This window comes from Pristiophorus japonicus, chromosome 5 (genome assembly GCF_044704955.1).
Source record: "Pristiophorus japonicus isolate sPriJap1 chromosome 5, sPriJap1.hap1, whole genome shotgun sequence".
Taxonomy (NCBI): domain Eukaryota; kingdom Metazoa; phylum Chordata; class Chondrichthyes; family Pristiophoridae; genus Pristiophorus; species Pristiophorus japonicus.
Genome location: NC_091981.1, coordinates 281,376,575 through 281,391,377, shown reverse-complemented (window position 1 = coordinate 281,391,377; position 14,803 = coordinate 281,376,575). Strand labels below are relative to the sequence as shown.

The 14,803-nt window shown below is 42.6% G+C and overlaps 1 protein-coding gene across 28 annotated transcripts in view; it reads left to right on the top strand.

Annotated features, from left to right (window-relative positions):
* Window positions 1-14,803, top strand: part of LOC139264722 (obscurin-like) — a 571,531-nt gene that overhangs the window by 464,311 nt on the left and 92,417 nt on the right. For all 28 annotated transcript variants that reach the window (XM_070881692.1, XM_070881694.1, XM_070881707.1 and 25 more), the window contains 3 exons: window positions 1,411-1,611; window positions 11,606-11,666; window positions 14,410-14,487. In XM_070881692.1, coding sequence (XP_070737793.1) covers window positions 1,411-1,611; window positions 11,606-11,666; window positions 14,410-14,487 — 340 coding nt within the window. The remainder of the gene's footprint in view (window positions 1-1,410; window positions 1,612-11,605; window positions 11,667-14,409; window positions 14,488-14,803) is intronic.

Below are 14,803 nucleotides of genomic sequence, written 5' to 3'. Positions count from 1 at the left end.
GAGGAAAGATTGGAGATGCTGGGTCTATTTTCTTTGGAACAGAGGAGGCTAAGGGGAGACCTGATTGAGGTGTATAAAATTATGAGGGGCCTGGATAGTCCTCAGAGTGACATTAATTTCTTTCCCAAAAAGGCCAATGATTAAAGAATACCTAATGAAGATCCTTCTGCTTGCAACCAGTATTTAGCAAGAGTAATAATAAAAGAGAACAAACTCTAATTATGCTCAAGTCTCTCTAATTGAATGTCTTTCCTGTATTATTATCCATGTCTCAACTAATTTCTTTCTGGCATAAAGCCCATTCATGTGAGTTTGAAGAATCTATGATTGCGATCAAAATGGTTCTTGCAGGATATGTATTTAGCTGTTCGGCTATTTTTGGTACGGGCGAGGATCTACTGCAAAGCCCTGAACTAGCCCAGCTGTGGCGTGTAGAATGTTTGGTATATAATGAAGCACAAGGCACCAGCACAATATCTGTAGAGCTTTGGTTAGCTGTGCTGGTTTTATTAGGCAAGGGTCAGGTTTGCTACACTGAATAGTTTTAATGTTACTTGTCTCTTAGCTCTTGCATTTGCCTCGAGTATCCCCGATTTTCACCGCTCCACCATTGGTGTCCGTGCCTTCAGCTGCCTAGGCCCTAAGCTCTGGAATTCCCTCCCTAAATCTCTCCTCATTTAAGACACTCCTTAAAACCTACCTCTTCGACCAAGCTTTTGGTCACCTGTCCTAATATCTCCTTGTGAGGCTTGGTTTCAAATTTTGTTCCATAACACTCCTGTGAAGCGCCTTGGGACATTTTACTACGTTAAAGGCGCTATATAAATGCAACTTGTTATTGTTACACATCTACACCTAGAATTTCCACAGGGGTTCTCCCGATCTCCCAGCATAACTTCGGTGGAAGATCGGCAGAAACCCAAAAGGAACAATCTAAATGGTCATCTTTTTTTTCTCCCTGTGCAATCTTCTTTGATTCAGACTGTAAGAGAAACTACTATTATTGTTATGACGAGTACTTCGATTGTTTTCATTACAGTTAAATCATTACTGAGAAAATGTTGGAATAAGAATGTATGCTGTAAAATGGGTCATTTTCTGCATCTGCCCTCATGTTGCAGAAATAAAATCCACACAGATGCTAGTGATCTCAAATCATCTTTCTTATGTGTGCATGTTAACTATACAAATTTGTTCCCAATCTGTCCCGCAAAAATTCAGTCCTAGATAAATTTTCCAACTTACTGTATAATGTGTGAAAAATGCTGTATTTTATTGTGTTTCATTTGACAAAGATTATAATTAAATTATCTTTTAGCTTTTCTTGTGAATTAGTTGAAGCACGTTGATTACTGTGCATACTCTTGAAAAAACTTAAATCAGTGTATCGTGTCTCCCTTCTGTTTAAAGAGGTTCATATGGCTTTGTGAAGAGAGTTGTGAATAAACAGAGTGGGGCATCCTGTGCGGCTAAGTTTATTCCACTCAGAAGAAGTACCAGGTCACAGGCTTATGAAGAACTCGCCATTTTATTCAGAGTTAACCATTCAAAGATTGCCTGCTTACTCGATGCGTTCAAAACCAAGAGAACACTTGTGTTGGCGCTGGAAATGTATCCTTTCTGTGGTTTTTAATCTGTTTACTTCTTTCTCAGTATTCCTGCTAAGTTTTGGATTGTATGATTTTACTTAAATCCATTTTGTTCTGTCTGCACGTCTCGCAATGAAGAAATACTAGCTGTGAGGAAAATGGTGTTTCTTTGAGTAACATTACAGGAAGGATGTGATTGCACTAGAGAGGGTACAGAGGAGATTTACGAGGACGTTGCCTGGACTGGAGACTTTTAGCTATGAGGAAAGATTGGATAGGCTGGGGTTGTTTTCTTTGGAACAGAGGAGGCTGAAGGAAGACCTTATTGAGGTGTATGAAATTTTGAAGGGGCGAGATAGAGTAGATAGGAAGGACCCATTTCCCTTAGCAGAGGGGTCACCAACCAGGGGGCATAAATTTAAAGTAATAGGTAGGAGGTTTAGCGGGGATTTGAAGGGAAACTTTTTCACCCAGAGGGTGGTAGGGGTCTGGAACTCATTGCCTGAAAGGGTGGTAGAGGCAGAAACTCTCACCCCATTTAAAAAATACTTGGATGTGCACTTGAAGTGCCTTAACCTACAGGGCTACGGACCAAGAGCTGGAAAGTGGGATTAGGCTGGATAGCTCTTTGTCAGCCAGCACGGACACGATGGGCCAAAATGGCCTCCTTCTGTGCTGTAAATTTCTATTATTCTATGATGCAGAGCAGAAATGTCTCTGCTTCATGCCAGTTTCAGCAAGGATGACACTAGGGGCACCACTATCTGTCTCAGCACTATCAGGCTAGAAAATGAAAAAAATCTCTAGTTCTTACTCCTGATTATTATCCAATAATTCATGTTGTATACTAATGTTGAGTGAGGATAAGATCAGGCTTGTCAGTGTTGCACCATGTTTGAGCAACCACTTGGACAAGATACAGGACAGCCACTACCGCCTCTGAATTTTTCCCCCATTATTTGGTTTTCTTTCATTGGCCATACAGAATATTCACAGACAGTCTGTAGTCTGCTGTTTCATAATAGTAGTTCTTAATTTTCAATATGTTCCACTAACAATGTCTAATAATCCTGCCCCCTAATTTAAATAGATTACAGTATAAATTCCTATAGATAACGATTTCGAGACCAGAATCGGCACTGCGCAATCAGTGAGCACTCCAACTGGGAGTCAGAGGCCAGCCTGAAATTATACCTCGGGCCTCATTTGGGGAATCTGTATGGGTGCCGAGACATCCCATTGTTACCTCATTTTGTAGCTGTGCTAAAGATACTTTCTACATGTCATCTCTGTCCAAGTCAAGAGCCAGCCCAGTTCCCTCTTGAAAACATACGGAAAGTCAGCACCTGCTACACCAGCCGGCAAGGTATTCCAGGGGCCCTCAATTCTCTTGGTAAAGAAGAACCTCCCAACAGCCTGTCTATTCCTACTCTTGCATACTTTAAACTCAAATATAAAGGCATATTGGGCCCAAGTTTCCACACGATACAAAACGGGCGCCCCTCCGATCTGGGCGCCCGTTTTTCGCGCCTAAAACGGCGTAAAAAAAAAAAAATTGCGATTCTGGAGCGTTCTGCAGCTCCTTATCTGCCTGACGCGGAGCCCAGGGGGGCGGAGCCTACACTCGCGCCAATTTTGTAAGTGGGAGGGGGCGGGTACTATTTAAATTAGTTTTTTTCCTGCCGGCAACGCTGCGCGAGCGCGTTGGAGCGTTCGCACACACGCAGTGTGAAAAAAACATTGGCACTCGGCCATTTTTGTAGTTCTTTGTAGCTGTTTAATTTTTGAAAATTTTTTAAATAAAATCACATTGCCATCAGCACATCAGCACTTGCAGCCTTCTCACTGTCTCCTTCCCCCCCCGTGGGAAGAACGGGCGCATCCCCCCCCCCCCGCGGGAAAGAACAGTCGCCTCCTCTCTCTCTTCTCCCCCCCCCCCACGCGGGAAGAACGGGCGCCTCCCCCCCCCCCCCCCTCCGCGGGAAAGAACGGGCGCCTCCTCTCCGCCCCCCCCCCCCCCCGCGGGAAGAACGGGCGCCTCCTCCTCTTCCCCCCCCGCGGGAAGAATGGGCGCCTCAGGTTGACTGCAGCATTCTCCGTGCCTGAAGCACTTTCACACAGGTAGGAAGATGGTTTATTTCATCTTTTCTTTGCTTATAAATGTTTATTCAGGTTGGATTTATTTGTATAATATTTGTAGAAGTATAAATAAGAATTTATTGTATAATTTAATGAGTTCCCTCCCCCTCCCACCTCGTTCTGGACGCCTAATTTGTAACCTGCACCTGATTTTTTAATGTGTAGAACAGGTTTTTTCAGTTCTACAAAAATCTTCACTTGCTCCATTCTAACTTAGTTTGGAGTACATTTTCACTGTGGAAACTTTGAAATCAGGCATCAGTGGCCGGACACGACCCCTTTTGAAGAAAAAATTCTGTTCCAAAGTAGAACTGTTCTACCTGACTAGAACTGCAGAAGAAAAATGTGGAGAATTGCGATTTCTAAGATAGTCCGTTCTCCACCAGTTGCTCCTAAAAATCAGGCGCAAATCATGTGGAAACTTGGGCCCATTAAGAGTATACATAGAAACAGGAGTTGGCTAGTCAGCCCCTTGAGATTGTTCCACTATTCAATTAGATCATGGCCGATCTGTACCCCACCTCTTTTTACCCGCCTTGGTTCTGTCCCCCTTAATACACTTGCCTAACAAAAAAAAATATCAGTCTCAGTCTAGAGAATATCAATTGACCCCCATCCTCAACAGCTTTTTGGCAGAGAGTTCCAGCTTTCCACTACCCTTTGGCTGAAGACATCACCCCTGAATAGCCTGGCTCTAATTTTATGGTTGTGCTCCCTTGTTCTGGACAACCCCACCAGCGGAAATAGTTCCTCTCCATCTTCCCTATCAAACCCTTTAATAATCTTAAACATCTCAATTAGATCACTCCTCGACCTTTGATGCTCATAATTTAACCCTTTTAGCCCCGATTTCATTCTGGTGAATCTGCGCTGCACCCCTCCAAAGCCAAGATACACTTCCTGAGCTGCAGTGCCCAGAACTGAAAGCAGGGCTCCAGATGCAGTCGAACCAAACTTTATAGAACTGTAGCATAACCTCCACTCCTTTGTAATACGGGCCCCTTCAGATAATGTCCAGTATTCTGTTAGTCTTTTAAATTATTTGTTGCACCTGACCACCAGCTTTTAGTAATTTCTATACATAGAACTTTAAATCTCTCTGATCCTCCACAATGCCTAGCTTAAGAACATAAGAAATAGGAACAGTAGTCGGCCATTTGGCCCCTTGAACCTGCTTCGCCATTTAATAAGATCATGGCTAATCTGATCATGAACTCAGCTCCACTTCCCTACCCGCTCTCCATAACCCTTCATTCCCTTACCGCTCAAAAGTCTCTCTAGCTCCGCCTTAAATATATTCAATGACCCAGCCTCCACAGCTCTCTGGCGCAGAGAATTCCACAGATTTACAACCCTCTGAGAGAAGAAATTCCTTTTCATCCCAGTTTTAAATGGGCAACCCCTTATTCTAAGACTATGAACTCCAAGTTTTAGTTTTCCCATGAGTGGAAATATCCTCTCTGCATACACCTTGTCGAGCCCCCTCATTATCTTATATGTATCAATAAGATACTTACATTCTTCTGAACTCCAATGAGCATAGGCCCAACCTACCTTCATAAGTCAACCTCTTCATCTCCAGAATCAACCAAGTATACCCTTCCTTAAATATGGAGACCAAAACTGTACGCAGTACTCCAGGTGTGGCCTCACCAATACCCTGTACAATTGTAGTAGCACTTCGCTGCTTTTATACTCCATCCCCTTGCAATAAAGGCCAACATGCCATTTGCCTTCTTCACCGCCTGCTGTACCTGCATGCCAACCTTCAATGACTGATGTACCATGACACCCAGGTCTCGTTGCACCTCCTCTTTTCCTAATCTGTCACCATTCAGATAATATTCTGTCTTCCTGTTTTTGCCATGGACTGTTCCTATGGACTGGAGGGTAGCTAATGTAACACCACTTTTTAAGAAAGGAGGGAGAGAGAAAACGGTTAATTATAGACCGGTTAGCCTGACATCAGTTGTGGGGAAAATGTTGGAATCAATTATTAAAGATGAAATAGCAGCACATTTGGAAAGCAGTGACGGGATTGGTCCAAGTCAGCATGGATTTATGAAAGGGAAATCGTGCTTGACAAATCTTCTAGAATTTTTTGAGGATGTAACTGGTAGAGTGGACAAGGGAGAACCAGTAGATGTGGTGTATTTGGACTTTCAAAAGGCTTTTGACAAGGTCCCATACAAGAGATTGGTGTACAAAATTAAAGCACATGGTATTGGGGGTAATGTACTGACGTGGATAGAGAACTGGTTGGCAGACAGGAAGCAGAGAGTCGGGATAAACGGATCCTTTTCAGAATGGCAGGCAGTAACGAGTGGGGTGCCACAGGGCTCAGTGCTGGGACCCCAGCAATTTACAATATACATTGATGATTTGGATGAGATAATTGAGTGTAATATCTCCAAGTTTGCAGATGACACTAAACTGGGTGGCAGTGTGAGCTGTGAGGAGGATGCTAAGAGGTTGCAGGGTGATTTGGACAGGTTAGGTGAGTGGGAAAACGCATGGCAGATGCAGTATAATGTGGATAAATGTGAGGTTATCCACTTTGGTGGCAAAAATACGAAGGCAGAATATTATCTGAATGGCGGCAGATTAGGAAAAGGGGAGGTGCAACGAGACCTGGGTGTCATGGTATATCAGTCATTGAAATTTGGCATGCAGGTTCAGCAGGCGGTGAAGAAGGCCAATTGTATGTTGGCCTTCATAGCTAGGGGATTTGAGTATAGGAGCAGGGTGGTCTTACTGTAGTTGTACAGGGCCTTGGAGAGGCCTCACCTGGAATATTGTGTTCAGTCTTGGTCTCCTAATCTGAGGAAGGACATTCTTGCTATTGAGGGAATGCAGCAAAGGTTCACCAGACTGATTCCCGGGATGGCAGGACTGACATATGAGGAGAGACTGGATCGACTGGGCCTGTATTCACTGGAGTTTAAAAGGATGAGAGGGGATCTCATAGAAACATAAAATTCTGATGGAACTGGACAGGTTAGATGCAGGAAGAATGTTCCCGATGTTGGGGAAGTCCAGAACCGGGGGACATAGTCTAAGGATAAGGGGTAAGCCATTTAGGAATGAGATGAGGAGAAACTTATTCACTCAGAGAGTTGTTAACCTGTGGAATTCCCTACCGAAGAGAGTTGTTGATGCCAGTTCATTGGATATATTCAAAAGTAGTTAGATATGGCCCTTCCGGCTAAAGGGATCAAGGGTTATGGAGAGAAAGCAGAAAAGGGGTACTGAGGTGAATGATCAGCTATGATCTTATTGAATGGTGGTACAGGCTCGAAGGGCCGAATGGCCTACTCCTGCACCTATTTTCTATGTTTCTATGTGTTCGTACTACGTCCGTACAGCAGAGCAGGTCTCCAGTCGTCTTGGTTAACCCTTGCTACTGGACCAAGACCTAACTCATTCAAGCCCGTGTGGTGGCTGGTGTGCAATGGCCACCCACGTTAAAAAAATCAACGCACAGGCATCTCCCACCCTTCAGAATGTGGTTCGGGACCTGGAATATTGGGTCCTTCATTGAAACACCTATGAACTCATCCTTTTTTGGCGTGGAAGCAAGTCAGTCATCCTTGTTTCGAGGGACTGCCTATGATGATGATTATAATGGAGTAATGCTGGACTCCAGCATTTTCCCAACAACAGATGTTAGGCTAACTGGTCTATAGTTTCCTGCTTTCTGTCTGCTCCTTTTTTAAATAGGGACGTTACATTTGCGGTTTTCCAATCCACTGGGACCTCCCAGAATCCATAGAATTTTGGTAGATTACAACCACTGCATCCACTCTCTCTACAGCCATTATTTTAAGACCTTAGGGTGCAAGCAATCAGGTCCAGGGGACTTGTCTGCCTTTGTCTCATTATTTTACCGAGTACTACTTCTTTAGTGATCGTGATTGTATTAAGTTCCTCCCTCGCTATAGCCCCTTGATTATCCACTATTGGGATGTTTTTAAGTGTCTTCTATCGTGAAGACCGATACAAAATATTTGTTCAAAGTCTCTGCCATTTTCCTGATCCCCATTATTAATTCCTCAGTCTCATCCTCTAACGGGACCAACATTTACTTTAGCCACTATTTTCTTTTTTATGTACCTAGAAACTCTTACTATCTGTTTTTATATTTCGTGATAGTTTGCTTTCATAATCTGTCTTCCCTCTTATTTTTTTTAATTGTTCTTTGCTGGCTTTTAAAAGTTTCCCAATCCTCTGGCCTCCCACTAATCTTGGCCAATTTGTATGCCCTTGTATTCAATTTGATACCCTCCCTTATTACCTTAGTTAGTCACGGATGGTTATTTCTTTTCTTTTATAGTTTTTCCTTCTCATTGGAATATATTTTTGCTGAGAGTTATGAAATATCTCCTTAAATGTCTGCCACTGCTCATCAACCGTCCCACACTTTAATCTATTTTCCCAGTCCACTTTAGCCAACTCTGCCCTCATACCTTTGTTTATGATCAGGACACTGGTTTGAGATTCAGCTTTCTCACCCTCCAACTGAATTTGAAATTCAACCATGCCATGGTTGCTCATTCCTTTACTAGGAGATCGTTTATTAATCCTGTCTCATTACTCAGTACCAGATCTAAAATAGCCTGCTCCCTGGTTGGTTCCACAACGTACTGTTTAAGGAACCTATCCCAGATACACTCTATGAACTCTTCCTCAAGGCTACCCTGGCCAATTTGCTTTGTCCAATTAATATGAAGATTAAAATCGCCCATGATTAGTGCAGTTCCTTTTTGCCATCCTCCATTATTTCTTGAGTTATACTCCGTCCAACAGTGTAGCTACTGTTAGGGGGCCTATAGACTACGCCCACCAGCAACTTTTTCCCCGTATTATTCCTCCCACCAAACTGATTCAACACCTTGTTCTTCTGAGCCAACATCATTTCACACCAATGTAGTGATCACAGAGCTACCCCACCTCCTTTTCCTTTCTGTTTGTCCTTCCAAATTGTCATGTGCCCCTGAATATTTAGTTCCGAATCCTGCTCACCTTGCAACCATGTCTCTGTAATGGCTATAAGTCATACCCATTTGTATCTATTTGTCCCGTCAATTCATCTATTTGTCACGAATGCTGCGTGCATTCAAATAAAGAGCTTAAAAAACATTTTTTTTAAACATTTTTTTCCTGCTTTGACCCCACTTTCTGATTCACCTTTATGTTTATACATTCTGTCCCTTCCTGCTACCCTCCTCTATTGCCTTCTCCTTATTCTTTGACGTTTTAAATTTCCGCTCACCTGAATCCCCCCCACCACCCCACTAATTAGTTTAAAGCGCTCTCTACAGCTCTAATTATTCAATTCGCCAGGACCCTAGTCCCAGCCCTTTTTAATTGGAGCCCGTCTCAACAGAGCAGCTCACTCTTACCTCAGTACTGATGCCAGTGTCCCACGAACCAAAACCCATCTCTCCCATGCCAGTCTTTAACTTTCTGATTTTATTTACCCTCCCACTCCAAGTTCCTCTCCAGCCCAGAGAAAATTTCCCTTAACCCTGGCACCGGTTCAGCAACATTGCCTTCGGGACTCACACGCTCAGCTGCAGAGAACAGTAGCTATCCCCCTAATGATATTGTCCCCTACCACTACAACATTTCTTTTTACTCCCCCCCCCCCCCCCACCATTACTTGAATGGTCCCCTGTACCACGGTGCTGTGGTCAGTTTGCTCATCCTTCCTGCAGTGCATGCTCTCGTCCACACAGGGAGTGAGCGCCTCAAACATGTTGGACAAGAGCGAGGGCCGAGGCTCCTCTATCACTACATCCTGAATCCCCATACCTTTCTCACTCGTAGTCACACCCTCCTGTCCCTGACTACGGATCGAATTTGAATTCATTAATCTAATTGGTGTGACTAGCTCCTGGATTGTGGCATCCAGGTAACTCTCCCCCCTTCCCTGATGTGTCCAGCTCATCAACGCAGAGCCGAAGTTCCTCGAGCTGTAGATGTGGTCACCGTGGACCTCAGTGATATCCACCAGCTCTCACATGCACCACCTGCCCTGCCATCTCTAATGTATTGAATTAGTTAAGAATCGAAGTTTTGAACATTTAATTTACAATCCCAGCTCTTAATTTAAACCAATGCCCAAGAAAAGAGAGGAAAAACTGACCAACCCAGCAGCTAGTGAAATATCACTTACATATTTTTACTTTTTTTTTGTAATTGATAATAATTTTCCCCAAATTCCCACTTTTTCCAAATTCTCAAATAAACCACTCCCTTTAAGACCTCTCTGTGCAGATTACTCTGTGCTCTGAAAAACTGTTGACTTTTGTGCCCTTGGGAGCTGTACCCAGTTTACAAGTGTTGACTCAGCACACCTTTGTCTGTGATTAACACCTATTCAAGACAAATAATTTCAGCTGACTGACAGTTAACTGTCACTGGCAGGCAACCTCTGTTACCTACAGTTTTAAAGTTCTAGGTTTAAATCAAAATGTTAAACTAGATTTCACTATGACTTAAAATAGTTGTACAGCTTCTACTTACCCAATACTTACCAGAATTTTAAATTTAGAAGGATAATACATGAGTGATCAAGTAATGCATACAGCATTGTAGCTTTTCCACTGTCAGTGATTAAGCACCAACTTTGAATTTGCTTTGATTGGAGCGTTATGGTGGGTTGATTATTGTTTTTCATCAGTTTATGATGAAGCACTTTTTTTTTATCGGTGAGCTCCATATTTACCTGTCTTATGATTTTCCATTGCTTGACAGAATCACCAGATTTAGAATACATTCACCCAGAATGGAACAGCTTTGAGGAGTGACACAATGCTTCTCCCTGCTGTGGTGCTCATGTTCAGTATCATCACCTAAAACTCTGTTCCCTGTCTCCTAAACCAAGAAATCTAAATGCAAAGTTAACCATTGTGTGCTAAACCACTGTTGTTGTAGAGTGCATTAGAAAATCTGACTTCCTCGTCAGTAACCCAGTACAATCTGTGTTACTGAAGTGGAGCTGAGTCCATGATCAGATCAGCCATGATCTTATTAAATGGCGGAGCAGGCTCGAGGGGCTAAGTGGCCGACTGCTGCTCCTATTTCTTATGTTCAATCTCTCCCAAGCCTTTCTGTGCTCTCAGCAACCACCATGGTCTAGTTTCATGCAACATTTGCTCTCTTCATATTTATCTCTGGCTGCAACCCACAGTCACAATGTCTTTTATATAATTAAAGAAACTTGATCAGCAGTAGGCAGACTAATGTTTTTATGTTCAGAACTGATTGAAAGTCGGTGGGTTGAGTTGTAACGTGTGAAAAAATAATCTTTCTTGATGCCCCTCTCCCAGAATGCTATTTGAACAAATGGCAGTACTCCTGTCCCACTGAGGGAAAAACCGCAGCTTTGTCCAAAGAGAAAGGAACTTTTTAATAAATAAAAATATACTAAAGTCCAACCTCCAGCTGGCCTCACCTCATAGGAACAGGAGCAGGCCATTCAGCCCCTCGAGCCTGTTCCGCCATTAAATTATATCATGGCTGATCTGTATCTCAACTCCATTTACCCGCCTTGGTTCCATATACCTTAATACCCTTACCTAATAAACATCAACTTTTTAAACAGTGGCAAATCAGATTCCGGGTTAGTAGTTTCATTGCTTTTCCCCATTGTATTTTTCTTCAAAGGCAGGTATGAAATTATTTTCCATGGCAATATCTCTTAATAGCAGGTTAAAAATGATTCCGAATTCAGGTGGTAACCCCATCCTGTTGACAGTATTGTCCAAAATAAAATCTCGTCCATCTGTCAGCCACTGAGACAAGTGTGTTGGCTGCATGTGACACCCGCTCTTCATGTTGTTCATGCTTGTTATCCTGAGCCACATTAACAGGTGCTCTAACGAAGGGCTGTTGGACCATTTGTTCAAAAAGAACATAGTTGCAGAAACTGAGGTAAGACTTATTTTCACCAATAATTTCAATTGTCAACCTATGTATGCTTTACCAAATTATTAACAGGACAACAAAGGAGTGACTAAACCAACAGCATTGCCGTAGTAGTAAAAATAGAAAGCGCTGGACATGGCAAAGGGAAAAGGTGGATTATTATCTCAGATGTGGACCCTTCATCAGAACTATATTCTTGGCAGCTTGTGTAACAGACAATTGGAAACAGAATTCATTTTGAAAAGGTTCAAACTGCCTGCATGGACCCTTTGGTTTGATCTTCAACGCCCCTCCGAAAAGAGAGTCTGGCGGGAGTGCAAATTGGAGAATCGGGTTCAGAGATAAGCATGTCTCATTGACCATCCTTCCAATTTTCCGCTCACCAGCAAGTCAAGAGCACCGTGAATCAAGCACACCAACCTCCGCGCTTGATTGTCCACTCCACATTCCGCGTCAAGAGCAGAGTCTCCAGAAGATTGCTCCCAAATTCCATCTGGAAGAAGCTCTGAGATTAGCTCTTGACTTAGTTGAAGCTATTTATTCGTGGATTTTTTGTACTTGTTAAGGTGGGAGATGACAGTGCTGTGGATGGTATATTTCTTTCATACATAAATTATCTGGGCTTAGGAATTTAGGAAGCAAGACTGACCTTTTCTGATATGGCAACATTTGGTAAAGATTGTAAAAGGTTGCAGGTGAATATGGCAGATAGATAGCAGATGCAGAAAAGTATGAAGTAACCCATTTTGGACTTATGGCTCAGGAATGAAAATGCATCTTAAATGGTAAGATGTTAAATGGAATAAGAGAGCAGAGGGACTTCAGTAAAGCTGAAAAGTTTCTAATCACTCCATTCCAGCTTCCATCCTCTCACAACACCAAAATGGGCTTAGCCAAAGTCATGAACCACAGCCTCTGTGCATTATCCCTCCTAGTTGTCCTTGACCTTTCTGCAGTATTTGACACAATTGATCATGCCATTCTCCTACGATGCTTCTCCATTGTTCAGCCATGGTTCCATTCCTACGTATCCAAACATAGCCAGTGTGTCTCCAGCAATGGCTTCTCTTCCCTGCCCCACTTGAAGTTGACCCCAAGTATTTATCCTTGGTTTATAAACAACAACAGCAACTTATGTTTATTTATTGCCTTTAACCCAAACCCAGTGCATTACATTTAAAATCCTCACACCCATCTTGAAATCCCTCGAGGACCTCTCCCCACCCTACCATCACAATTTCATTCAGCCTTGTATCTCCTCCTTAACACTGTGTTTCTCTGACTTTGCAATCCTCTCCCTTCAGTTGTCTCGGACTAAAACCTCTCCAAATTGAAAGCTCTGGCAGGCTGTCTGTTTGGTCAAGCTTTTTACCACCCTCAATAATCTTTCCCTTTCTGGCTTGGCATCTGTTTCCTTATGTTTTTTGTGACATGCCCTAAAACACTTCTGTACATTAGATGTGCTCTATAAATGCAAGTTGTTGATGTTTAGGGGTAATCTGATAGAAGTCTTCAGGATAATGGTAAATAATGATGGATAATTTCTATTAGCTGGCGAGATGAAAGGAAGAAGACACAAATTTAAGAAAAACGAAAGAATTAATGGAGATGTGAGAAAAAATGTCCTTATACAGGGGGTTAGAATGCAGAATTGTCTGCCACAAACTGTGGCTGAAACAAAGTCCATAAAGGGGGCTTAGATAGTTGTTTGAAAAAAAGGAACAGAGTATATGGGGGGAAACCAAAAGAGGGGTAATTAGGCTAGATGGCATGTATGTAAAATATCACCAGCACAGACTTGATGATCCATTTAGACTGTTTCTGCGCTATGACATTCATGATTCTATTATTCAATTTTGTAGATCTGGTGTTAGCATGAAAATATAGGACAGGACAAATCCAAATGAAAGAGTCCTCTACTTCCCCCCCCCCCCCCCCCCCCCGATGTCCCTTAAAGTTTGAAGAGCAGTGAAACTTATGCCACACCAACTATCTTTTTGGGACTATAATCAAGTGCCCAATAGAAACTGGGCTGTGCTATCTGGCAGAGAGTAGGACATTTTAATCGCAGACTATGGACCGTAGAGTCTTTTCTGGTCCTGTACTTTCCTATGTTCCTTGTTCATCTGGATCCAAATTAGGTCCCAAAGGTGACAGCGTGTTAAGCCACTGCACTATCCAATCCATGGAGACTTGAGAATCTTTCCTTCTAGCCGGAATGGATCTGCACAGCTCTGCCAGTTCTCAATGTAGGTGGCTTCCTTTAGGATATCCACGAACCAGGAGGATAGGAGGCTCAACCACTTCAGCATATGAACAGATTGAAGAATTCAACAGAAATTCATCCAAGAAGTTCAAAGTGTGGGAGATTATACTTAATGTCCTGCAAACACACTTCTTCAAAGTCTCTTTCTCATCTTTGGAGATTTGCATGAGGTCAAATAATTGGAGACTATGAAAGTGCCACGGTTAACCAGCAATTTAAGACATTTTAATTTAAGGGTTGATATGGCCCTGATCTGTGTTCACCGGTTGACTCCGTAGGGTTATATGTAATTTACTTTTGTGTGTGTATTTCAAATTTTAATGGCTGTCTTTTTAATATGTTGGATTTGTGTGAATCAACTGGAGTCATGTTCCATTAGCCATAAATAACCACTCATCAGATTATACAAGGACCATCACTCAATTAACAGTGGTTAAAATTTGAATATATGGTTAATCTTTCATATTTTATTGTTTGGTCTAGGTTAGGTACTATATCCAGCAGATTTTGGAAGGGGTCCAGTATCTCCATGACAACAATATACTTCACCTTGACATAAAAGTAAGACTTACTTCCTTTCAAACAGATTAAAGCATTGAATACGCTCTCACCTCACTGTTTTTCCCGAAGGTCCCACGTATTTATTTGTGCAGTTGCTGCAGTAGATGAGAGAATACCTCATATCAACACTAATTATTTCTTGGTTCAGTTTCAATGGAACTGTCCAGCAGTCCGAATGGAAAAATGACACACCAGAGATGATTTTAAACATGCGCCCAAACTGGGCTGTGCATCCACTGCACCCACCTGAAGCATTTAGCGGAGGCTCGAAGCAATGAGAGCTAACGGGCAGTTCACCGAACCGAGGTGGCCAGAA